The sequence below is a fragment of the Rhea americana genome, unplaced genomic scaffold (genome assembly GCF_003343005.1).
Source record: "Rhea americana isolate MKP2758 unplaced genomic scaffold, rheAme1 scaffold_557, whole genome shotgun sequence".
NCBI classification, from domain to species: Eukaryota; Metazoa; Chordata; class Aves; order Rheiformes; family Rheidae; genus Rhea; species Rhea americana.
In genome coordinates this window covers 99,232-121,962 of record NW_028186709.1, presented here as the reverse complement: position 1 = coordinate 121,962, position 22,731 = coordinate 99,232, and the positions used below count along the sequence as shown (strand labels likewise).

Below are 22,731 nucleotides of genomic sequence, written 5' to 3'. Positions count from 1 at the left end.
GGCCGAGGGCGCAGCGTGAGCGGCGGGGAGGCGGCGAGCGGAAACGAGAGCGGGGGCCGCCCCGGCACGTGGGGCGCCAGGGCCGCTCCGGCGTTTGCTGCCGCGGGGCCCCGCGGACCCTTAATTTGGGGGGAGGGGGGGTGTTCCTCCCCCGTCGGCCCCCCCACACCCCCTCCCCGGTTCGCGGCACGCCTGCAGCTGCGTGGCCTCAGGAGCAGACCTGACGCCGCGGTGATGGGCACGGTGATGCCCCCAGCGGCATCCCCGGCTGCGCCGGGCGTTACCTCTCCGGAGGACGGAGCCGGGTCACGCGCGGGCGTCGAGCGCCGGTGCCCGGCAGGCGCCCGGCCCCGGGGGGCTGCGGGCGGCAGGGCTCGGCGGGCCCATGCCCGGCACCCGGCCGTGCTCCCTGCGAGCCGCCGCGGCCGGGGAGGAGCCCGCAGCGCCGCCGGGGCCTCCGCGAACCAGAAAGTCCTGCCGGGGGAGGACGAGCCCCGGCAGGTCGCGGGCCCGGCGCCCGCCTCGCCCGCGCTCCCCGCCGGAGCCTGGCAGCGGGGCGCCCGGACGCCTGGGTCCCCTCCCTGGCACTGGGAGAAGTTGCCAGGGTTGGAGCAAAGAACCTGGGCATCCTGCCCCCCCCTTCCTGGCATCCTGCCCCCCCTTTCTGGCATCCTGCCCCCTTCTTGGCATGCTGCCCCCCCATCCTGGCGTTCTGTCCCCCATCCCTGCATCCGCCCCCCCCTTCCTGGCATCCTGCCCCCCTTCCTGGCGTCCTGCCCCCCATCCCAGCCTCCTGCCCCACATCCGTGCCTCCTCCCCCCGCCTGCCCCCCGCCTGGCCGAGCCTGGGCAGCCCAGCGCTYGCCCCGCCACCATGCCCGGCCACCGCCAGCTCCCCGCGAGCCCAGCACCCGGCGGATCTGCCAGGGCCCGTGGGGTGGCAGATGGGGCCACGGCTCCAGGAAAGCCCCCGGCGCCCCTTCCCCTGCCGAGGGGAGCCGAGAGCAGCCCCCGAGGCTGATGCAGGAGGACGAGGCGCTGGTGCTGCCCCAGCCCCTCTCCCTCCCAGCGCTCTCCCATCCTCTCTCCCTCCCGGCGCTCTCCCATCCCTTCTTCGCCCCTTTTCCCCCAGCTGGGGAATATTACGTGAGCTGGTAAAAATGCAGCTTCTTTGCAAAGAGCGGATTAACCCTTCCCCGCCACCGAGCTGGGCCCCGAGCCCAGCGGCGGCCGTGTCAGGAGGGGTTTCTGGGCGGGCAGGGCTTTCCCCGTGCCTCAGTTTCCCCAGGGGCTGCAGCAGTGCAGGGAGCTCCTGGCGCCTGGCTGTGGTGGGGGGGACAGGGATGCTATTAACTCCGGGCAGAAAAAGGGGGGATGTAAAGAGGGGAGGTGCAAGGGAGGGATTCAGGGGCACAGGGGGACGTGGGGAGGATGCGAAGTGGGATGTAAGGGAAGAAATGCAAGGGGATGCAATGGGGCGGATGTAACAGGGAGATGCAAAGGGAGGTTGGAAAGGAGGAGCTGCAACGGGGGAGCTGTGAGGAGGCTGCAATGGGGGGGCTGCAATGGGGGCTGCAATGGGAGGGATGCAGCTGGGGGGCTGCAATGGGGGTTGCGAGAAGGGTTCACAAGGCGGGTTCACAAGGGGGGGTGTTGCAAGGTGGGGAAAGCCAGGGGTGTTGCAAAAGAGGCAGGGAGGCGGGGGGGGTCATAGGGATGCTCTCCCTGGGCTGGAGCCCGGCCCCTCCGTCGCTGCCCCGGACCATCGGAGCTGTCCGAGGGGTCCACCCGGCCGCGGCCGCGCTGCAGCAAACGCTCCCGCCTGAAGCCCCCCGGGCGGCCGGGGGTCCCCCACCGCCAGCGTCATCATCTCCCCCCCACACACCCCGAGGAGCTGCCCGTCCCGGTCGGCGCGCGGGCGGCGGTACGGACCTGGCGGAGCAGCGGCGCGGCGGTGGCGGCCGTGGGGGAGGCCTGCCGGGGCCAGCATCCCTGGCGGGGCCGCCGGATCCTCCTCACATCACCATGGCTACGGCTCACCTCGCGCCGGCTCCGGCGGGCCTCGCCCGCGCTCGCACACGCACGCACGGACACCGGCCCCGCAGCCGCACGCACGGACACCGGCCCCGCAGCCGCGCTCCTGCGCCCGCACCTGCCCCGGCACCCGCAGCCACACGCGGGCGGCCACGCACACGCATGCACGCGGGCACACACGGACATGCACACGTGTGCAGGCATGCACACACATGCATGCCTGCAGGTGGGCTCAGACATGTGTGCACATGGGCACATACAGATGTGTGCGCATGCACAAGCGTACACGCACATGCATGCCTGCAGGCAGGTTCCAGCATGCACATACATGCACACATGGACATGCACAGGTGTGCACACACATGCATGCCTGCAGCTGGACTCAGACACGCATGCAAACGGGCACAGACAGATGTGCACATGTGCACATGTGTGCACACACACGCATGCCTGCAGGTGGGCTCAGACACTCATGCACACAGGCACAGATGGATGTGCATGTGTGCACATGTGTGCACACACATGCATGCCTGCAGCTGGGCTCAGGCATGCACACATGCGCATACGGACAAGCACACAGGCACAGATGTGTGCACACACGCGTGCGTGCTTGGAGCAGCCCCCGGGGTGCACGCACACGCGTGTCCCTCCAACGCCTCTTGCCGTGCTCCCGTGATGCCGCGCCTCGTCTCGGCCGGGTTTGGGGCCGGGGCTCCTCGAGAGTCCGGAGCAGCCCCGGCGCTCCTGGCGGCGCCCCAGCTGCAGGCTGCCCCAATTTCGATTCGCCAAATCGCTTCATCACTTCCCCCCTTGAAACCCCCTCGGGGAGGAATCGCCGGCCCGGCTGGCACTGGTGGGTCCCACTTCTGCTTCGCGAGGTGCCTCCACTCCCTCCCCCTTCCTCTTCCCCTTCCTGGCCCCGAGCCCCGCCGGGGCGGCCGGCCTGGGGGGGGGGCTGCTGCGGCGCCCGCCGCCTCCCCGGGGTGCCCCGAGCCCCGACACGGGCGCGTCGCCCCCCCACCCCTCCCGCCTGCCCCGCGCGGCCTCTGCCCCGTCCCTCCGCCGCCGCCGGGGCCGGCTCGGCGGATGGAGGGGGAGAAACGCGGGGGCCGCGGGGCAGCTCCGGGGGCAGCTCCGGGCACGGCCGGATCCCGCGGAGAGGGAAGGGCGCCGCGGGAGGCCGCGGAGCGGGGGGGAACCTCGCACAACCGAGCCCGGGACGCCCGCGGAACGGCACGGAGCGGGCCCAGGCGTCCGGGCAGCCCCGCCGCTCCCGTTCCCACGGGGCTCGGGAGGCCGCCAGCCTCCGCCCGGGCRCCCTAAGGAGCTTGCGCTTCGTGCCAGCCTGCTCCCGGCCGGCCGCGGAGCTGCGCGGCTGCGAGCGGGGTTGCGGCGGGCACAAGCTCCCGACTTAACCACCCGCGGGCTTAGCAGGGCAGCCGGACCTTAATCCGCCGGGGCACGCGGGGGCTGCGCGGCGCACGGGTGGGCGACGCCAGGTCAGCCCGCCGCGCTCCGGGCCTGGTTTTCGCTCTCTGCAGCCGCCCGCGGGGAGCCTGGCAGGGTTCAGCCCCGCGGGGGCTGCAGGGGCAGCGCTAAGACCCGGGCCCGGCTCGGCGGAGGACGCGCGGCCGCGGGGCGAGCGCGGCGCGGCCGAGCGGGGCCCCGCGCCGGGCTCGGGGACGCAGCGTGACACCTCGAGCGCCTCCCGGCACTGCATTTCCTCCCCGGCGCCGCCGGGCAGCGGCACGAGGTCCCCGCGGCGCTGCTGGCTTCCCCCCCCCGTTAAACGAGCTGCTAGTTTGGGCACAACCCCCCGACCTTCGGGGGCCGGGCCGCGGTCAGGGCTGCTCGGCCGCGGCGCTCGCAGCTCCCGCCGCCTCCGGGCGCGCTGCAAAGCCGCCCGGGGCGGTGGCATCCCGAGGCTCGAGGTACCCGCCGCCCCGGGGCGAAGGGGCGAGGGGCGAGAGCCCGGGCACCCCGCCCGCCGCCGCCGCCGGCTCCTACCTGGCTGTGCCCGCGAGCCGGCGCCTCGCGTCGCGGCGCGCTGCCCGGCAAAGCCGCTTACGCGCCGGCTTTGCGGCGCTCCCTCCGCCGGCGGCTCCTCCCGCCGCGCGTTAGTGCCGCCCCGGCGGGCGCCCGCGGGTGCCGGCACGGCACGGCCTGGCACGGGGCGGCCGGGGGGCAGTCGTTGACACCCTCCCCCCCCCAATTGCACCGGTGATCGGTTTTGGGTGGCTACCGGCCGCCCTGGCATGCAGCATCCCCAWCGGCAGCACCCCGAAAGAGAGGGGGGTGCAGGGGGCTGCGGCGCTTTCCCCCTCCCCRGTGAAGGGTGCCAGGCTGCAGGGACCCCCCCCCCAACACACACCGAGCGCCGAGGGTGCCAGGTCCCGGGCACGGAGGCGACGCACGGGGACGCCAAGCACGACAGCACACGGGGTGGGAAGGGTTCTCGCTGTATTGATTTCGGGGTGCAAGTACAGGCAGTAATACAGAAGCTTCGCGGAGCGCGGAGCGGTGCGCGGGCTCGCCGGGTGCACCCACCGGCGGCCGAGGCGGGGACGCTGCCCCCGGGCAGAGCTGGAGCCGGCGGCGGGTTGTTGCGAGCTTCTTCCAACCGGAGGGGAAAAAAAGCAGAGATCTCTGCCGATGGCTGGACGGGCCCTCGTGGCGGGGGSGGGGGGAGCTGCCTGTGCTGCACCCCCAAACCCTTTCCCTCGACCCCTAAATGCTCTTTCCTAGCGAGCCAGCCCTGTCCTGGACTCAGCACCCTCGTCCTGCCGCTGGGCTGAGCTCCCGGGCTCCTGCTGGCGGATGGGAGCCAGACCCAACACTGCCGAGAGAAGGAGAAGCAAAACCGCCGCGGAGGCCGGGGCTGGAGGTGCCCACGGCCTGCGGGCTCGGCCGCCGGCTCCCGGCTGCTCCCAGGGCCCGGGAAAGCTTCCCTGGATTTCAGCTCGCTCTAACCTCGATCCCTTGTGGGGCGCGATGCTGCCGGCGGGGGCTCGTAGGACCGCAGCTCCTGGAGCGGCACCCGCAGCCTCTCTGCGCCCTCCTTAAGGCACAACTTGGCTGCTTGAAAAAAAGAGGAAAAAGAAAAAAAAAAGGGGGGGGGATGGGAAGAGGTGCCTCTGCCTGGGAATACATGGAGTGAGCTACCGGCCTTCCCGCTGGCAGCAGTGCCGCGTGGAGTGGATCAAGCACAGGAGGACGGCAGCAAGGAAATGCCCAAGCGGGGGGCCGCGAGCCCCCTGAGCTGGCCCTGCAGGGGAAGGAAAAAAAAAACCCACAAAAAAGGAGGATTTGGGGTCCAAATAAAAAATAAAATAAAAAAAACAAAGGGTTGCAAAGGTGCTTTTGCTCTCCTTGAGACAACGACCCTCCAAGGCACATGCCTGCGAGCGCGGCCGGGGTGGCTCCCTGGGTTGTGTCGGCGGGGGCTCRGCCCCTGCCCGGCACCGCTGAGGATGGCTTTACTTCTCCTAGTCCTATATAAAAAGCTTTGGCAAAAAAAGATATCATCTACAGAGCTATTAAACTACAATCTGTTTCTGCATTGCTGCTTGGTAAACAATTCTTCGGTGTCTTTGGCTGAAGTTTTAAAAAAAGTTTGAAGCTGAAAAGCTTTTTTTTATAGAAATAGATTTTTCTTTACAAAAAAAAATCAAAGCATCTTTTAGCATTTTTAATATATATATATATATATAAAATTCCTGCTATAGAAAACAAAAAAACCCCACCTTGGTTTTTTACTTTTTTTTAAGGAAAAAAAAAATCTTTTGCTTTGGGAAAGACTAGCTCGAGATGGCCAGGAGACATGGGAATGGCGCCACGAAGTTACATGATGCTGCAGTTTTGCGGAGCCTGAGCCTGGAGGAAAAGAGAAGGAAAAAAAGAGGAAAAATATAGTGTTACTGTCTGCTTGCYCCTGCTGCAGTGGCAGTGACAGGCAGCAACGTCCAAGCGGGGACCCCGTGGGCACCCGCCGAGCGCYGGGACCACGTGCAGCCCTGGCTCCCGTCCCGCCTGGCCCCGGCAGCACGTCGTGCTCTGGGTCAGGCTGGGGTATTTATAGCCCTGAAGTCAGAAATATKAGAATTAGCGGTAATATATGAGCGTAATAATATTGACATGACGAGTGCTAATCTGATAGCAAATGCCAAGCGCTGAAATATTCAAGTTACCACCATTAATAACGCTTGGCCATGGTGCACTTGCTGCACAGAACGATAACCGTGGAGGGTGATGGATATCCCAGCACGGGGCTGTCGGTGCCGCCAAACGCTCACCAACAGCAGGACGGTGCYGGGCCAGCAAGGGAAAACGGTCCCTGGATGTCGGCCCATGTCTGACGGCACGAGCCACATTCGAGCTGGCCGATTCCCCGGGGACAGAGCGGCCGAGCCTGAGCCGTGGGCTCGGCTGGGAGGAGGGAGAGRTGGAGGGAGAAAACACACCTGCAGCCTTGGCTTTTTGGGCAAGGATCATGCAAGGCCAGGAAAAAAGGATCTACCAGAGCAAGAAGGGTCTGTACCCAGGACGCAGTGCGGTCTGGAAATGGCACTAACCTGCCGGCGGGGGCTGGAGCTCCCCAGGATGTAGGACCTGGTGACCAGGTTGTCCCCCAGGCTGCTGCTGCCGCCTCCAGAGCCGCCAACGCTGCGGTAGCTGCGGGTGACGGTCACGCTGGAGGTGGACGATCCCGAGGACATGGTGCCGATGCCGGCGTTCTGGCTTCCCGACTTCTCGGCCGGCTGGCCGCACGTGCCACACACAACCGTGCGYGAGCGCAGGTTGTATTCGCCAGGGTCACCAGAGCCGCTGCAGCTGGCCTAAAAGGGGGGGAAAGAGAGACAGAAAGGGCCTTGAGTATCTGCCTGAGCATCTCCTGGCTTGAGTGTCCTACCCGAGGACTGGGGCAGTGCCAGATGTGTGACCCAGGTGGGCTCTTCCCACTGTTCTTCAGAGTTTTTAGCCGTGCTCATCTTCAGCTAAGAGCATCCTCTTCCTTATTTCTTCTGAAGGGCCCAGCCCGTGTTGGCTGACTGCTTCCTGATGGGAAACTCACTCTTGGAAAGGATTCAGCCCCTGACAAATGGGCAGCACTGGCCTGCGGGAGCCTGGCTTGCTCATCCAGGGATAATCAATATCCGTCTTGGCACGGCTCTTTGGATCCAGAGCAATTAGAAGGAAAGCAGATCGTGTATCTCATGTCCAGCTCCCACTACGCAAAGCCCCCGGGAGCTGCATCTGGCAGATTTCTCAGCAGCATCGAGGCGCACAGCCATGGAGACAGCACCTCTCCCTGCAAGATTCCTGCAGGTGTCTCCTGGGCGAGACACAGATCTCTGCCCCTGGGGACAGGCTGGCGGGGGCTCCCATCGACGGAGCCAGGGACGTTTGCTTTGATGTGGGGAAAAGTGGCCACAACTCTGTTTCTGGCACGCTGCCTCTTCTCTGCACGCTGCTGTTCCTGGGCATATTTCAGCTCAGCAAGGGGAGCGATGGGCTGAGTGGAAGGACAAAGTCACCTCTGGATCTGTTCCAGAGCCCTGGTGAAGCAGAGAGGTTGGAGCAGCTGCTACTGGGAAGCATCTTCCATCAGCTTTCCATTATCCTGTCCTCCAGCTCTGGGTGGGCTACTCCGGGTACTAGCTCAGCCTCCCTCCCAGCTCCTCCATCTCTTCATGCAGCAAGTCAAGGTCCTTCTGAAYTGCAGATGCTTTCAGCTTGCCCCCATTCCCATCACCAGCAAGGTCTGTAGAGCCCTCTCCGCAAGCAGGGATCTTCTCTGGGTGCTGGAGGTCTGCTGGTTTCCTCCATGTGGTTGTTCCCAGAGCACCTTCCCAGGTGCCTTCTCCCATAGGATTTGATACTGCATAGTGCCAAGCTGCCTCCCACCCTGATCCAAGCAGCAGAACGAGCCACAAGTGCCCAGCTGGAGCATGGACCTGGCATCCTTGTTACTGATCCCCTGGGCCCAGTGCCTTTYCAAGTGCGGTACTCACGTGGTGATGGCGGTGGTGGATGCTGACTTCGTTATCCTCGTCATCCTCATCTTCATCGTTGATGATCACAGTGCGGACCAGCTTCCGCATGGCCACCTCCTGGAGAGGACAGGAAAGGGGTCAGCAGACTGTGCTGCTCACTGCCCGGCTGCCCTCCCCGTGCTGCGGCACGTCCCAGCCCTGCGCTGCCCGGCAGGGCCTCACCTCGCCGTTGGAGTTGATCAGGGCAGTCCGCAGGCTCTCCCCAGAGCCCCAGCTGCTCTGGGATTTCCACACCAGGTCACTTGGAGGGCTGTGGGTTGCTCCAGCCCCTGAGGCCCAGATCTAAGGAGAAAAGCACAGAGAACGGTGATGTYGCAGAACAGACCCTGGGGATACGGGTTGGGCCCCCAGCAGAACCATGTGCCAAGGAGCCTGCTGCCCAAGCAGTCATATCCCTCAYTCCACATCATCTCTGGATGCTCCCAAGACCAATGGCCTGGCTGGAGTTGGTGTCTGAGATGACCCACCCCAGGAGCCCAGCGGGACCTTCACTGGGCAGTGACTCACTGTGACTATCTGGCCAGCCTTCAAGGTGAACTTTGGGGGGAAGCGGTAGGTGATGGGGGGATCATCTCCATTCTGCCGCTTGATCTGCCAGTTCCCCATCGCCTGGTCCTGTGAGAGAGAAAGCAGCAACCTTGAGACCTCCCTGTTCCTGCCTAGCTCATCCCAGTTTGCCTCCTGCCCATGAGGTGAGGTGAGGCTGAATTACACCACCAGGGATCCAGTAGGCCCTGCCGATCCTCCCTGGAGGTAAACGCACCTCATTGGACTTGTTCCTGAGACGGACAAATCTGCCCTCCAAGTCCACCTCCTCCACGCCAACACGTCCGCTCGTCCGAGCGTGATGGGAGAAGCTGGTGCGACTCTCGCTGTCTTCAAGCTTCCTCTTCTTAGAGGAGCCCGGGGTGGAGAAGTGGATTCCATGGCCACGGGATCCTCCTTTTTGGGAAGAGGGGCTAGGAGACAGCCTCAGCCTGTGCAGGGGGAGAAGATACGAAGGAGCTGGTGAGGATGGAAGGGCTGGGACCCACACAGCCCATCGGGGGACCTGGGCAGTGCCCCCACTCACCTCTCCTCCTCGCCCTCCAGCAGCTTGCGATAGGCATTGATCTCCATGTCAAGGGCCAGCTTGATGTCCAGCAGCTCCTGGTACTCGTCCAGCTGCTGCTGCATGCGTGCCCGCATGTCGGCCATCTCCCGCTCCTTGTCGGAGAGCAGGCGCCGGCTGGTCTCGCGCTCCCTGGCCAGAGCGTCCTCCAAGTCGTGCAGCTTCGCTTCCTTGGCTGCCAGCTGTGCGAGAAGGGAGGTGAGGGAGGCTGCTCCATCCTGGGCCATCCTCGGGAAGGGATCCGCCCGCAGGAAAGCCCATGGYCCCGGCTCACCTGCTTCTGCAGCTGGCTGAGTTCGGAGGAGAGGCTGTCGATGCGGATGCGGGTCTGCTGCAGCTCCTCGTGGGCAGCACCCACCATGTTGCTGTTCCTCTCGGCCGACTGCTTGGCGTTCTCCAGCTGGAGGACAGAGACGAAGCCTGTCAGCATCCTGCTCCTGCACATCCCTGGTCCCCTCGCCCACCGGCACCTCAAGGTGCAGAGGGGGGAAATGCAGAGCAGAACCCCAGCAAGGAGCTGTGTGGGAGAAGGAACCCGGCACGCGGCTGCCCTCACCTTAGCACCGTAGGTCTTCTCCAGTTCGTCCTTGTAAAGCTTAATCTGGGCCTCATGCTGGCTGCGCAGCTCCTGCAGGGCCTCGGACAGCTTGCTCTCGAACTCCCGCTGCCGCCCGTTGTCGATCTCCACCAGGCGGGTCTCGTGGCGGCGCTTGGTCTCCCGCAGCTCCTGGGGGCAGGACAGGGGACACGGCGTCAGCCCGGGAGATGGGATCAAGCCAGGGAGCCGCGATGTATGAGACAGGCCTTCTGCACGGAGGGGCGAGCAGAGCCACTAGCGCGTCGCTCCGTGCGTGCTTCCCGCAGGCTGGAGGGAGCCCTGCGCGGAGCAAGCGCCGCTCCGACAACCGCGGGACCGGAGCAGCACGTCACAGCCCCGCGCGGCCGGCCGCCCGAGGCCCGCTCACCTCGCTGTAGATGTTCTTCTGGAATTCGAGCTCTTCCTTGAGCGTCTGCAGCCGGTTCTCGGCGTCCACGCGGCGCAGCATCTCGTCCTGCAGCTGCTTCTTGGCCTCGCTCAGGGCGCTTTCCAGCTGCGGGGGGAAGGAGAGGAACCGTCACGGCTGGGGTCCCGGGGACGGTGGCAGGTGGCTCTGTGCCCCGTGCCAGAGCTCTCCAGCTTTGGGCACAGCCCGAAGTGCTGGCTGGAAGCTGGGATCTCTCCCTCCCACCACAGGGCTGCTGCAGAGGACGGGGCACGCCGAGACGGCGGGGGGGAAAGGGCGGCTGCCGCTCACCTTGGCCACCTGCGCCCGCAGGTCCCGCACTTCGCTCTCCAGGTTCCTCTTCTCCCCCAGGGCCGTGGAGAGCGCGGCCTCCTTGGAGTTGAGCAGGGCCTCCACGTCCTTGAGGCGCGCCTGGGCGGACAGCAGGTCCCCTTCCTTCTTGGCATTCCTGCAACGCAGCGGAGACGGCGCCCGTGAGCGGCCGGCGGCGAACGGCGCTCTGCACCCCGGGCCGAGCAAGGGCGCTCAGCACCGGGCACGCATTTACCCTCAGCACCCCCCCCCGTACCCCGACCCCTCATATCACATCCAAAAGAGATGCAAGACCACAACAGCCCATTCATAGACCCACCGAGGGGACCGGCGCGTCCCAGGCCACTTCGGCCGCTGCAAACCAGACCGGAGCGTGGGGCAGCTCCGGGTCCTGCCACGGGGCCGTCTGCACCCGCTAGAGGTCAGTGCGCACCAGGCGCGYGCCAGTCCGGCGCCGCCGCGGCTGCCGGAGCCCCGCGGGCCCCTCCGGGCAGGATGCGGCCGGGACGGGTGCAGCGAGGGTGCYGGAGGCCGCTTGGAGCGGCACAAAGGCGGCGCTCAGCGCCCGAGGCTCGGCTGCCCCCCTGGATACCGACCCCGTCGCTGCTTCGGTCTCCCGGCCTGCCTGCTCCGCGCCGCCGTGCCGCCGCGCCGGCTCGTGCCTCCGTTTCCCCCCGGCCGGGGGGGGGGTTGCGCAGCTTTGCTGAACTCCCCAGCTGCAGATCGGGGCCGCTCCCGACTGGCCCCAAACCTGCCGCCGGCCGCAGGGAATTTTATCCGACTCAAACCCACCCAAACGCAACCCAACGCTACTTTGGCGGGCCCTATAAAAAGAAGAGGCTCCGCCGCAGCCGGGAGCCCTCCCGGCTTTCGGCAACCCCGGCTGCACGCTCCCGGGACGGGCGGCGAGCGCCCGAGCCGTGAGATCATGGGTAAAAATACCGGCACGGAGCGGGATCCGCGCCCGGCCGGGGAATCCCGGCAGCGGGACGGGCCAAGGACACGCTCCGTCCGCGGGCGGCCGAGGCCCCTTCCGGGGCCGCCGGAGCCCGGCGTGCCGAGGAGCCGGCCGGTGGCCCCGGCGCTCCTGCACGCCCCGCTCCGCCTTCAGTGCCGGTGACTCGTAGCACAAATGCGCCCGAGCCGGCGTTATCCCCGGAGCCGGGCTTCGAGCCCCGCTGGCTGGGACCTCGYGGAAGGCAGAGGCGCAGGATTCGGCCGCCGGCCCCGAGGCAGGCGCACGGGGAGGTGGCCGGGAGCCCGACATGCTGCAGAGGTGCAAAACCCGCAAGGACCAAAAGTCTCGAGAGAAAACGCGGAGGGAAAAAGGGGCCTCAAGACGTTTTATTTTTAGCTTTTAAAAGCAGGAAGGAGGGGGGGGAGAGAAAGAAAATCGCGGTGGAGCTGCCAGAAAATCCAAACATTAGCGGAAAGTTGGACCTGCGCTGGCTGAGCAGACCCAGATCCAGCAAGGAGCCTGCACAGCCGACAGCGCGGCCTCGGGGAGGGCCGGGGCCGCGCGCGCGTGGCGGAGAACAGCAGCGCCYGCCGCCCGCCCCCGCCCCGAAGCCTGCCCCGGCTGCGCCCCACGGCTACGGCCAGTGCGCCCGCGCTTGGGCGCCGCGGAGCTTTGCAAACGGGGAGGGGACCGAGGCGCAGGGATGGGGGCGGCGGGCGGACCGGGCGGCACCCTCCTCCCCGGCCTCCGAACTGCAGCTGCTCCAGCCCGGACAAAGTGCCCGGTCGGGCCGAGCCAAGCGGGAGCTCGCAGGCTCGTGCTGGCTCCCTTGGTGCCGTTTATAAACCTCCCCGTCTGTTTGCAAATCCCCGGTGGCAGCGGCGTCTCTCCTCGCTGCCAGCGAGCCGAGCGAGGCAGCAGCCTGCTCCGATGCAAGCTGGTGGCAAGCCCGGGGGAACGGCCGTGCCGGGAATGCAACGCACAGGCTGGGAAACCGAGGCAGAGAAAGGCACGGCGCCAAGGGCTGGCACGGGCACGTTTGCTCGGAGGACCCCCGCACCGCCCCACCTCGGGCTCGCTGCTCCGCATCGCGCTGCCTCCGGCGCCGGCGGTCGCTCCCTGATCCCAGTGCCGGGAATCAGTCCCTGGCCCCAGCACCAGGAATCACTGCTGGCGCCAGGAATCRGTTCCCGGTGCCAGCATGGCTCCGTGTGGCCCCAGGGCCCCCCAGGACAAGAGGCAGCGACCGTAGGAGGAAAGGCGGGCTGGGAAAACCTCGGCAGCAGGGCAATGGGAATGTGGCAAAGCAGCTTCTCCCAGCTCCTGACTCATCCGTGCCGCCGCGCTCTGCAGGGCCTTTGCCAAATCACCAGGATAAACATCAGCTGGTCTCCTAGCAGGGGAGCCGTAAATAGCCGCCGCGATGCACGGCGAGGGGAACATCTGCACGGAGCCGGCATCCTGCTGGGGCACCGAACCCGCGCCGGCCGGCGGCCAGGGGATGCCGGGGCCGGCCGTGCCCAAGGCCGCGGGGAAACGGCCTCCGCCCAGCGCGGCCCGCTGTGCCAGAGCCCCGGCGCACGCTCCCGGCACGCTCCCGGCACGCTCGGGCCCCCGGGGCACTCGGCATCTCTTAAGAGGCGATGTTCGCCCTCCYGAAATTGGGATCTCGCCTTGTGCTCGCGCGCCGAAAACGAACGAAAACCGCTCCATCGCTGCGCGCAGAAGGACGAAAACGCTGGCAAAGGAGGGACGTGGTGGCCGCTGCAGGGACCYGCCTGGCCTGGCGTCCCCCCAAACCTCCCCAAGCCCCGTGGCCGGGCCGGGAGCCGCTCCCAGCCGCGTGCTGCCGGGAACCCTCCGCAAATATTCCCCACGGAGCTTCCCGCGTCGGCTGGAAACCCGGCGGCAGAGCCACCGCCCCGCGCGCCCGGCTCCCCGCTCGCCACGGGTGAAAAACGATTAGAGTTCGTTAGCGCTGCAACGGRTTGATATGTACGACGGCCGCGCAGACGAGGGGCTTTTTTTATTTTTTTTTTTTCTCTTCTTTCCTCCCCCAGCTGCTTAAAAGCCGGAAACAGGAGTCTGGCGACTGCACAGAGCATTAAAAAGCCTCCCGCACCCAGCGCTGCCCGGGGAGCCCCAGCGCCTCTCCCGTCCCCGCCTGCCGTGCCAGCGCCCGTGACTCACGCCGGCTCGACGCGGAAATCCCGAGTCACTGAGTTTACGCCGCTGCCCCCGCCAGCGACGGGAGGGTCCCCCGGTTTCGAGGCGGTGACGGGAGAGCTTGGAGCCGGAAAAAGGGGGATTCGCCGGGGCAGGGCGCTCGGAGCCGCCGCGGCTCTCCGGCCCCGCGCGGCGCTTTTGCGGGACGGGGTTGATCCCCCGCGGCCGCGCGGAGCAAGACGAAGGTAAAGCGCAGCTTCGCAGCCTCTCCCTCGGGGATCTGACACGTTGCAGGCAGGGGCTACAAACGCAGCTTTAAAAAAAGTGAGCTGAGTCACCCGTGTTAATCACGTCCTCGGGACCTGGAGCGTCGGGGCCGGGGGAAGCAGCTGCTGCCGCGGCCACCCTGGCAGGGAGCAACGGAGAGAGGGCCGGCGTGCAAATCCCAGCCCGCAGATGCGGCCCGGCAGCCGGGAACGCGCCGCCCCCGCGCGAACGCCGGCGCTTTGCTCCTTTCTCCCCTCCGCACGCGCGCGTGCGCCGGGGGCCGGGCGGACGCAGCTGACGGCCGCCTCCGAGGGCAAAGCCGGGCTCCGCCGTCCTGCGGCCCGGTGCAAGGTCCCGGAGAGCAAAGAAGAGGCTGGCCCGAGCCGTGCCGCCGCCCCGGCCGCGCCGGCCCGCTCCGTGCGGCGGCTCGGAGCGACGCCCCTCGCGCTCCCCGCGGCGCAGCGAGGCCCAGGAAAGGGTCCCCTGCAAGACGGGAGAAGGTGGGGACAACCCGAGAGAGGGGGAGCGAGCTCGAGCTCTCCCCTTTCCTGCCCAGGGCAGCAGCGAAGACGCAGCTCACCCGGTTTTCCATAAAACCGGGCATGCAAAGCTGCCRGCCGGGCAGATTTGCCTAAGAAACAAAGGGGGAATTGTTGGATCCAGCTGCCACCGATCACAGGGAGCAAAGCGTTTGCTACCCCGGTGGAGCCGGAGCAGATAAAGGCAGGCGAGGTGTTTACACTGCCGCAAGGCCGGCGCCTTGTTTGGCGCGTCGGAGGGGAGGCAGCGATGTTTGCGAGCCACCGTTTCGCCTCTCGCTTCAGCTGCGCCCCGGAGCAGCCCCTCGCGCAGCATCTCTCCGCAGACGAGGCCGCGGCGGGAGGCTCCAGCCTCCCCGTCCGGCCCCTCGTGCCCGCGCGCCGCACGGACGCGGGCGAAGCCAAACCCGGGAGCTTTCTGYGCCGCAGCTGCAGAGCCAGAGCTGGGTTGCAAAAGCAGCGCCGCGCGCTAGTTGGGACACGCACGCCGCAGGTTTGCTTCGCTGCCCCGAACACCAGGGCCTGGGCTGTGCCCTGGCCTGCAAAAGCAGCTTCGGTAGCATCGTGCCAGCGAGCAGATCTGCTCCCCGAGCCCTCAGCTCCCYGCCAGGCTCCTTCCCCCGGGGGGGACACCGAGGCACGGAGGCTCGACCTGCGAGCACCCCCAGGGTTGYGGGGAGCACGCGGGGTCCCGCCGGGAAGCACCGCCGCCGCGCAGGGAGCGGCGGGTGCCCCCCACCGCCCCCGGGGCACGCGCACAGCCCCGGCAGCGCCGTCGCGGCAGGAAGGAAGGGGCAGGCGAGCGCCGGGGCGTCGTGCAGCACGGCGAAGCCCCGCGGCGGCCGAGGCCGCGCAGCTGAGCGTGAGTCACCGCGGCAGCTCGCACGCTCTCCAGCGCTCCCGAGGCTCCAAGTCCTGCCCCGCTGCAACAGCCCCGTCCCCCCGGGCCACGGGCTGGATCCGTAACCACTCCTGGGCAAATGCAGCTGCCGGAGAGCTCTGCTCYGCCGCTGTCATTGCAAAGAGAGGGGGGAAAAGCGGCTCGTGCCGGTGAGGATAGGGCCAATTTTCCTGCCCCTCCCCGCAGCGGCAGGGCCAGGCCTCCTTCGGGCTCCCAGCCTCGCGCGGCCGCCCGCGCTCCGCACCCGCGGCCGTGGGTTTTACTTGGACACACGCGGCTCCGAGCTGGGGCTTTGCCGGGGAAAGAGCATCGCCAAGCCGCTATTAAATACAACCCCAACGAACTGGCAGCGCCGAGCGCGGCCTCCAGCCAACCGCTACGGCTGGGATGTATTAAGCTTCGCTCCGCGAGGCCTTGGGGGAAGCGGGGAAGCTGAGCCGAAGGGCGGGAGGACCCAGCCCCGCCGCCGAAACCGGGAGACGCTGCCGAGAGCTGCAAGTGCAGGAGCTCGGCGGCCTGAGCGCGGCCCCGCTCTGCGGCGAGCAGGCCGTGAGCCCGCGGGCGGCGGAGGCTGCGCTCGCCCACGCGGCCGGGGAGCTCCCTGCTGTCCGAAAGGCCACTCGCGGTCTGCAGGCAAAAGTGCAAAAGCAAAAAAGCTTTAGACGTTGCTTAAACGGATCGCGTCGATCCCCGCCTCCATCGCCTCTTCGCACGGATGCGGCGCCAGCACCTGTAACGCCGCAGCTCTGTTAATCCGGCGGGGTAAAGTACAGGCTGCCGGGCGCCCGCCGTCTCCCCACCGGGGCCGTTGCGGGACTTTGTCCTCGCGCTTCTCGGATCTGCCCAGCTTCCGCGGCGGCCGGCCCCGGCGCGGGCTGCGAGCCYTCCTCTGCACGGAGCGGACGGGAGAAAGAGGGAGAGCAGCCGGGCTCGCACGGAGACGCGGCGCAGGGCCGGGAGCTGATCCGCGTCCCCGGGGGGCTGCAAACCCCCCGCGATGCCAGACGAGGGTTTCGCCTCCCCCGCGCCGGCCAAGCCGTGCCCAGCGCCGGCGAAGCCGTGCCCAGCGCCGGCCCGCCGCCCCCGGCCCGCCGCAGCTGTCCGGCCGCACGCGGAGGCTACTGAGCCGGGGCAGGTGGGCGCCCGGCGCCGCGGCTGCGCCTGACGCCCGGGGCTATGTTTAACCCCGGGTCTCACGTGGCTTGGTCGGGGCCGGGCAGCCCGAGCGGCTCGGCCGGCGCTTCCCGTCCTATCCAAGGCTCGTTCGGGCAGCGCTCCGGCGGCTTCCTCCCGTCCCGGCTGCCAGCAGCTGGGGAGGAAACCGCCGCTCCCGAAGGACACGGATTCAGCAAAATAAGGGGCTGGCGGGAGCCTCCCCTGGCCCTGACGTTTAAGCGTTAATGGGATTCGGGCAGTCGAGCTGACGTGCGCGAGCCCGAGGAGAGCCGGGAGCTTGGCGGAGCACAGATGCAATCCCTAGCGATGCCGAGCAGCAGATGCAGTGTCAACACCAGCCCYATTTGCCCCCAAAATCACTTCTGCTTAATCCCTTGGCTCCTGGGCTGAAGGCCCTTGATTTGCCAGGGCGGATCCCAGCGCGAGAAAAAGTTTGAAGCAACAGGATTCCTCCCATTTCCCCCCGCGGGGCAGACGGGGCCGGCGAGGGAAGCAGAAAAGGACCAAAACCGAAAGTGCCGGAGCGTTTTCCTCCGCCTGGCACCCGAGCTGCTCCAGGACTCAGCGTTTCCAGCAGAGCAGGCTGGACGTTTGTGCGGACGATAAACATCCCACGCGGCGCCGGCCAGGGCCGCGGGAAGCGTCGGCCTCTAAGCAACGGGGCTTTTCCCCCGCGGGAGCTTTGCAACCTGGCAGCGCCTGGGAAGGGGGTCCCCAGCTCCCACCGCCCCGGGGAGCGGGATGTCGGGAGGGGGGGATAACTCCATCCTGCGGCAGGCGTCGGGCACCGCGGGGTCCCGGCGCGGCGTCGCCCGCCGCATTGCACAATCTGCTCTTTGTTTGCTCTCAAAGGGCAGATCCTCCTCCGAGCCAAACCATTCCCCCTTTTTTTTTTTTTTTTCTTTTTCTTTTTCCCCCTCGGGAAAGATTCCTATGCGAGAGTGGGAGGGGGGAACCGTCCCAGCGCTTTGAGGCTTCTCCCCACGCAAAACGTCCCAGCGGAGGCGCGCGGCTGCGACGCCGGCGAGATGCTCTCACGCGAGAGCGGCTCGCGCGGGCGACGTCCTTCCAACCCGCTCCCTTTCCCCAAGGTCACCACGAAACCCAGCGCTGGGCAAAATCCACCTGCACCCGTCGGCTCCGGGGAGCTGGGATTTGCTGTGGGTTAACCCCAGCCCTCCCTGGCACCGCTGCCGGCCGCTCGGTTGGGTCGCCTAAGGATCCTTCTGCCCTAACGAGCCTGCGAAGGCGGGTGATTTTTCCTCATTAGGGTGGGGAAGGAGATCTGGGCCTGGGCAGGAAGAGGCGATGCCAAGCCGCCGGCTTAATCGGGTTAGGGGCTGCAATTCAGGAAGCCATCGCTCGTCAGACGAGCTGCTAACGAGAGCCTGGCTCCGTCCGGGAGGCCACACGCGCCCCAAGCCGGGAACTCGCCCGGACCGGGCGTCTCGGGAACGGGTCCCCGCGGCTGCGAACGGGTCCCTGCACGCCCGGGGGSTGCGAGGAGCCCCGGGGACGTCGCTCCGGGCACCGGCACGGCACGGCCGGCTCGGAGAGCTGCTCGGAGGGAGGCGCCGGGCGAGCGCAGCGCTGCCGGCCGCTGATAACGCCCGGCCGGGGCCGCCTGCCGCCCGGCAGATACCCGGCGCGTTTCCGCCCGGGCGGCGAGGGGGCCCGGGGGCGCCGGCGGGAGCGGCGCGGCCCTGCCCGGCCGCACGGGATTTCTCGGGTGGGAAAGCCGGGAAGCGGGCGCAGCCCAGCTCGGAGGTGACTCGACACGTTCAAACACCTCTCCGTTTCGGAAACCGCGATCCCAGCCCTGTTCTCTGAAAACCGCGGTCGGAAAAGCGAGCGAAACCAACCGCCAGCCACGAGCTGCCGGCTGGGAACCCCCCTCGGATCAAGGTGGTTTTTCTCCCCCCCCCCCAACCCCAGAAAAAAGGGAATTTGTCAGTGTTAGAGCATAACCACAGCAAGATCCAGGAGCGCACGCGGTCGCGGGCAGAGCCCGAAAGCAATACGGCTTTAAAGGCAGCTCCGCGGCACAGCCGGCGCGGCGGCCGGCTGCGAGCCGGGCATTTTTTCCAGCGCAGCTCTCGAAAGATCGCGGCCGAGATAGCTCGGCGCTTGCATAAGACGGCGAAAGGCTTCAGGCGGCCGRGCCGGGCGCTGCCCCTCGTCCTGCCTGCTCCCGAGCCGGGCCGGGCCGAGCCGGGCCGCCGGCAGCCGCCCCGCGGCTCTGAACGCGGCACGGCGACGAGGCAACCAGAAAGCTAAATATAAAACGCCGYACGGTTTGCAGGGACGGCTCTGAAAGGCTGCGCAGCCGCCTGCTTCCCAGTAGGTTGATTATTTACAGCGTATTCCCAGCAAGTTAATTTTAGCCTCGTTAGTCTCTGGATAGCGACTCCAAACGAGGCACCCAGAATAAGAGGTAAAAGATCAGACGGATCTCCGGAGCCGGCGGAGCAGGGGGCCAGGGGCCGCCGGGAAGCCCGGGCTGCCGTCCCCGCGACGCCGGCGGCGCAGCCCCGCGCGGGGACCCGCRTCCTCAGGGCACCCGCACCCGGCCGGAGCATCGCTGGCTCCACGGCGGCGGGACGCCGCACCGCCGGGACGGCCCGGCGCAGCCGGGGTTAAGGCGAAAAAACCCCGGAGCTGGTTCTTTAACCACTGCCAAAGACAGCAGAGGAAAATAGGACGAGCAGGAGAGATCTGTAGGCAGGACGGAGCCAGCTGGCTGGCACCGCGTCCTGGTTTGCGCCGGATCGCGTTTAGGAATAGCTCCAGGATGACGAATTCGGAGGGGCCGAAGCGCAGGGCTCGGCCCCCACCCCGGAGCCCGGCGGCGCCCGAGCGGCCCCGGCGTTCGGCAGCTCTGCTCCCCGCTCCGCTGGCCGATCCGCGGTCCCTCCTGCCCCGGCTGCGTCACGGGTTTCCCCCTTTCGCTGCCTCCCCCGGATCGCTCCCTCCTCCCTCCCGGCTCCCGTGTCCTTGCCGCCCGCCAAGCGTGACGACAGCGCTCGCCCGGGGCCCGAGGCCTCCGCCGATCCCGGCCGGAACGGGGGCGGAGGAGCCGGGCTGCCCCGGGGCCGGTGCCCGGCTGCCGCGGCGCCCGCTCCGGCACTCACCGGGCTTTCAGCTCCTTGTGCTCCTCCCGCACTTTGCTCAGCTCCAGCTGCAGCCGCGCTCTCTCCTTGGCCACCGAATCCAAGGTCTTGCGGGCGTCCGCCAGCTCYGACTCGTAGGCGGCCTTGATGCCCGAGACCTCGCGGCTCACCACCTCCTCGGACTCGGTGATGCGGAGCCGCAGCCCGGCGTTCTCCAGCTCCAGCGAGCGCACCTTGTCGATGTAGACGGCCAGGCGGTCGTTGAGCTCCTGCAGGTCCTCCTTCTCCTGCAGGCGCGTGATGCGGGTGGGCGACAGGGGGGTCCCCGCCGCCCCGCTGCGGGTGCTCCTCTTCTGCGAAGGCGTCGCCATGGGGCCCGGCGTCGAGGGCTCGGCACGGCACGGCACGGCACGGCACGGCAAGCGTCCCACGCCACCCGCCCAACGGTCTCTAGCTGCTCCCAGCTGTCTGAGCGACTTGCTTATATGCCAGCTGGGCTGCGGGCCGCGCGAGGCGGAGCTGCGGGGAGAGGGAGGAGGAGGAGGGTGGAGTTTTCCGAAAGCGAGGAGGAGGCAGGCCGCTTGCGCGGAGCGAGGCCCTTCCTCGGGAAAGCATCCCTGGGAACGGCGGGCCTCGGGAGGGCGGCCGCCGGGCGCGCAGCCCGCCGCGAGCCCCCTCTCCCCGCTCGCCGGCCGGGGGCACGGCGCCGCGCTCGGGTGCCCGCGAGTCTCCCGGGACGCTGCTCGCCCTTGGGACGGTGGCACCCCAAATGCCGGGCGCCAGCCCCCTGTTCCCCCCCCCCCCCAGCAGCCCCAGACATGGAGTCCCAGGTCACCTGAAACACTGGGGTGCAGGACACCCCACAACACATCACGAACACAGAGCTGAGCACAGGACCTCTGGGTCCCCCACGCCGCRGGGGCACCCCAAGACCTCCAAAGACAGGACTCGGTTCTCCCCCAGCTCCTCCAGTCCCAGCGCCCAGCTTTGCCTAGTCCTCCCAGTTCTTGCAATCYGCTGCACTAGCTATGCTCAGCTCCCAGTTGCCCCAGCTCTTCCCAGTACCAGCTGTGCCCAGTTCCCCCTACTCCCTGAGCCGGCTATGCCCAATTTCCAGTTCCTCCAACTTCCAACTTTAGCTGTGCCCAGTTGCCCCTGCTCTCCCACTTCCCAACTGCAGCTGTTCCCTCAATTCCAGTGCCAGCTATTCCCAGCTTCCCCAGCTTCTCCCAGTTCTTGCTGTCAGCTGTTCCCCATTCCTCTGATTCCCACTGCCCACCGTTCCCAGTTCCCAGTACCAGCCTTTCCCCCCCATTCCTCCAGTTCCTGGTGCGGGTTATTCCCAGTCCCCACAGCAAAAGGGGCAAATCTCACCCCAGAAACGGGGGGCAGCGAGCCGCGAGCGGGGCCRAGCGGGACCCGGCCGCCCCCGCTGGCCTCCCGGCTCCCTGCAAGACTCAGCTCTGCAGTGAGCTGCYGGGTGCCAGCGAGGACACGTGCAGGAGGAGCTTTGCCCCGTGGTTTGGGACACRGCGGAGCCGGGCATGCCCGTGCCCTGCATCCCTCCAAGCGCAAACCAGCCCAGGCGGACCGGAGGGACACAGGGCTCCCGGGGCCGGCGAGGCGAGGAAGGCTCCCAGCACGGTGCTCAGCCGGCACGGCACCTCTCCGGCACGATACCTATCCGACACGGCACAGCKTCGGCGGCACGGTGCAGAGCTACTTCCCTGCCGGAGCGCAGCCCTGTCCTGCTTGCATTGCAATAAAGCTAAATTCCCTCCCCGACTAATTGGAGGGAAGCAAAGCCCCGGGCAGGCCGGGAATGACTCACGCAGCAACCGGAGCAACACACACAAACACACGCACGCACGCACACGCGTGCGCCCGCTCTTTATGAATGATTAATCCCCACTCCTTGYGCGGCAAGGATGAGTCACCGCTGCCAGCGAACGGTAGCGGGGTGGGGAGCGGGCCCGCGGCGAAAACCCAGGCTCCGACTTTCGAAAATCAACAGCTCCGCTGCAAAGAAGCCGCCCGGGCACCCAGGCGGAGCCGGGCCGGCGCGGCCCTCCCGGCCCTGCAACGGGGCGGGTTTGGGGTTATCCAGGGCGCTCACCTCACCGTACCCCTTCCCCGTTCCCACCCGCCGGGAGGGCGTCGGGCTGGCCAAGAATCCCCCAGGGTGCTTCTGCACCGGTGACACCCTTGGGTGCAGCGTGCCGCGCCGGCCCCTGTGCCGTCCCCTGTGCCGCGCCGGCCCCTGCCTGGYGCTGGAGCAGACTTTTTCCTCCCTTGCATTTGCGCTTTCCCTCCTCCGCCCTTTTCCTGCCTTGCCTCCGGCTGCTTTTCCTCCCCTCTCCCCCTTGCCGGGGTGCTCCGCGCCCCTGGGCTCGCGGTCCCCCCCCCCCCCGGGACGGCTCGGCTCGGCTCGGCTCGGCTCGGCTCGGCCGCCGAAGGCGGGGTCTGGCCGCCGGCTCCGGCGCGGCGGCGGCTGCCAAGCCGCGGGGCACTCTGGGACGCCAACAGCCTCCTCCGCTCCGCGGCTTTGTTTTGTTTTAATAATTAAAAAAAAACCACCCGGAGTGGGCAGGGACGGGCGAAAAGCGGCTTGCGCCCCCCCCGCCGCCCCCCTTCCAGGCGCTCCCCGAGCAGGCAGCGCCCGCCGGCGCCCGGAGCGCCGGGGTTCGAGTATCCCCGGCACCACGGCAAAGCGAGGCCAGGGAGGAGGCAGGGACGCTGCGACTGCTTGAGCAACAGCTGAAAATCCCAACCAAGGGTCACTGGCGCAGCCCGCCGGGATCCAGGCAGCCCCCGGCCCCCGCGGCCCGCGCCCGCCTCGCGCCCGGAGAATCCCCCCGGCGTCGCGGGCAGCGGGACCCAGCTCCAGAGCCCGGAGAGAGTGGGCATCAGCGGGGCGATGCCCCCCGCTTCGCACCCCCGCAGCCCCCCCCCCGTCTGCCGGGCGCCCGGAGCCCCGCGCCGGCCCGTCTCCCCCGCGCGAGGCCGGGCCCGGAGGATCCGGCGCCGGCACGGCCGCGCGACGCCCCAGCCGCCCCGGCACAAGGCAGGRGGGGTTTAATGGGAACCAGATGAGCCGGGCT

The 22,731-nt window shown here is 67.8% G+C and overlaps 2 protein-coding genes across 2 annotated transcripts; both read right to left on the bottom strand.

Annotated features, from left to right (window-relative positions):
* Positions 1 to 4,476: 4,476 nt before the first annotated feature.
* LMNA (lamin A/C) lies at positions 4,477 to 20,110 on the bottom strand. Its single transcript, XM_085318864.1, has 12 exons — positions 19,652 to 20,110; positions 10,493 to 10,649; positions 10,163 to 10,288; positions 9,754 to 9,924; positions 9,472 to 9,597; positions 9,159 to 9,379; positions 8,850 to 9,063; positions 8,594 to 8,701; positions 8,249 to 8,368; positions 8,045 to 8,143; positions 6,605 to 6,868; positions 4,477 to 5,906 (listed from the first exon to the last, which is right to left on the bottom strand). Exons 1-12 carry the CDS (start codon positions 19,999 to 20,001, stop codon positions 5,874 to 5,876), a joined length of 1,989 nt encoding a protein of 662 aa, XP_085174990.1. The 5' UTR covers positions 20,002 to 20,110; the 3' UTR covers positions 4,477 to 5,873.
* Positions 11,098 to 12,647, bottom strand: LOC146587887 (uncharacterized). The gene is made up of 2 exons (XM_085318866.1): positions 11,958 to 12,647; positions 11,098 to 11,781 (listed from the first exon to the last, which is right to left on the bottom strand). Exons 1-2 carry the CDS (start codon positions 12,558 to 12,560, stop codon positions 11,440 to 11,442), a joined length of 945 nt encoding a protein of 314 aa, XP_085174992.1. The 5' UTR covers positions 12,561 to 12,647; the 3' UTR covers positions 11,098 to 11,439.
* Positions 20,111 to 22,731: the final 2,621 nt, after the last annotated feature.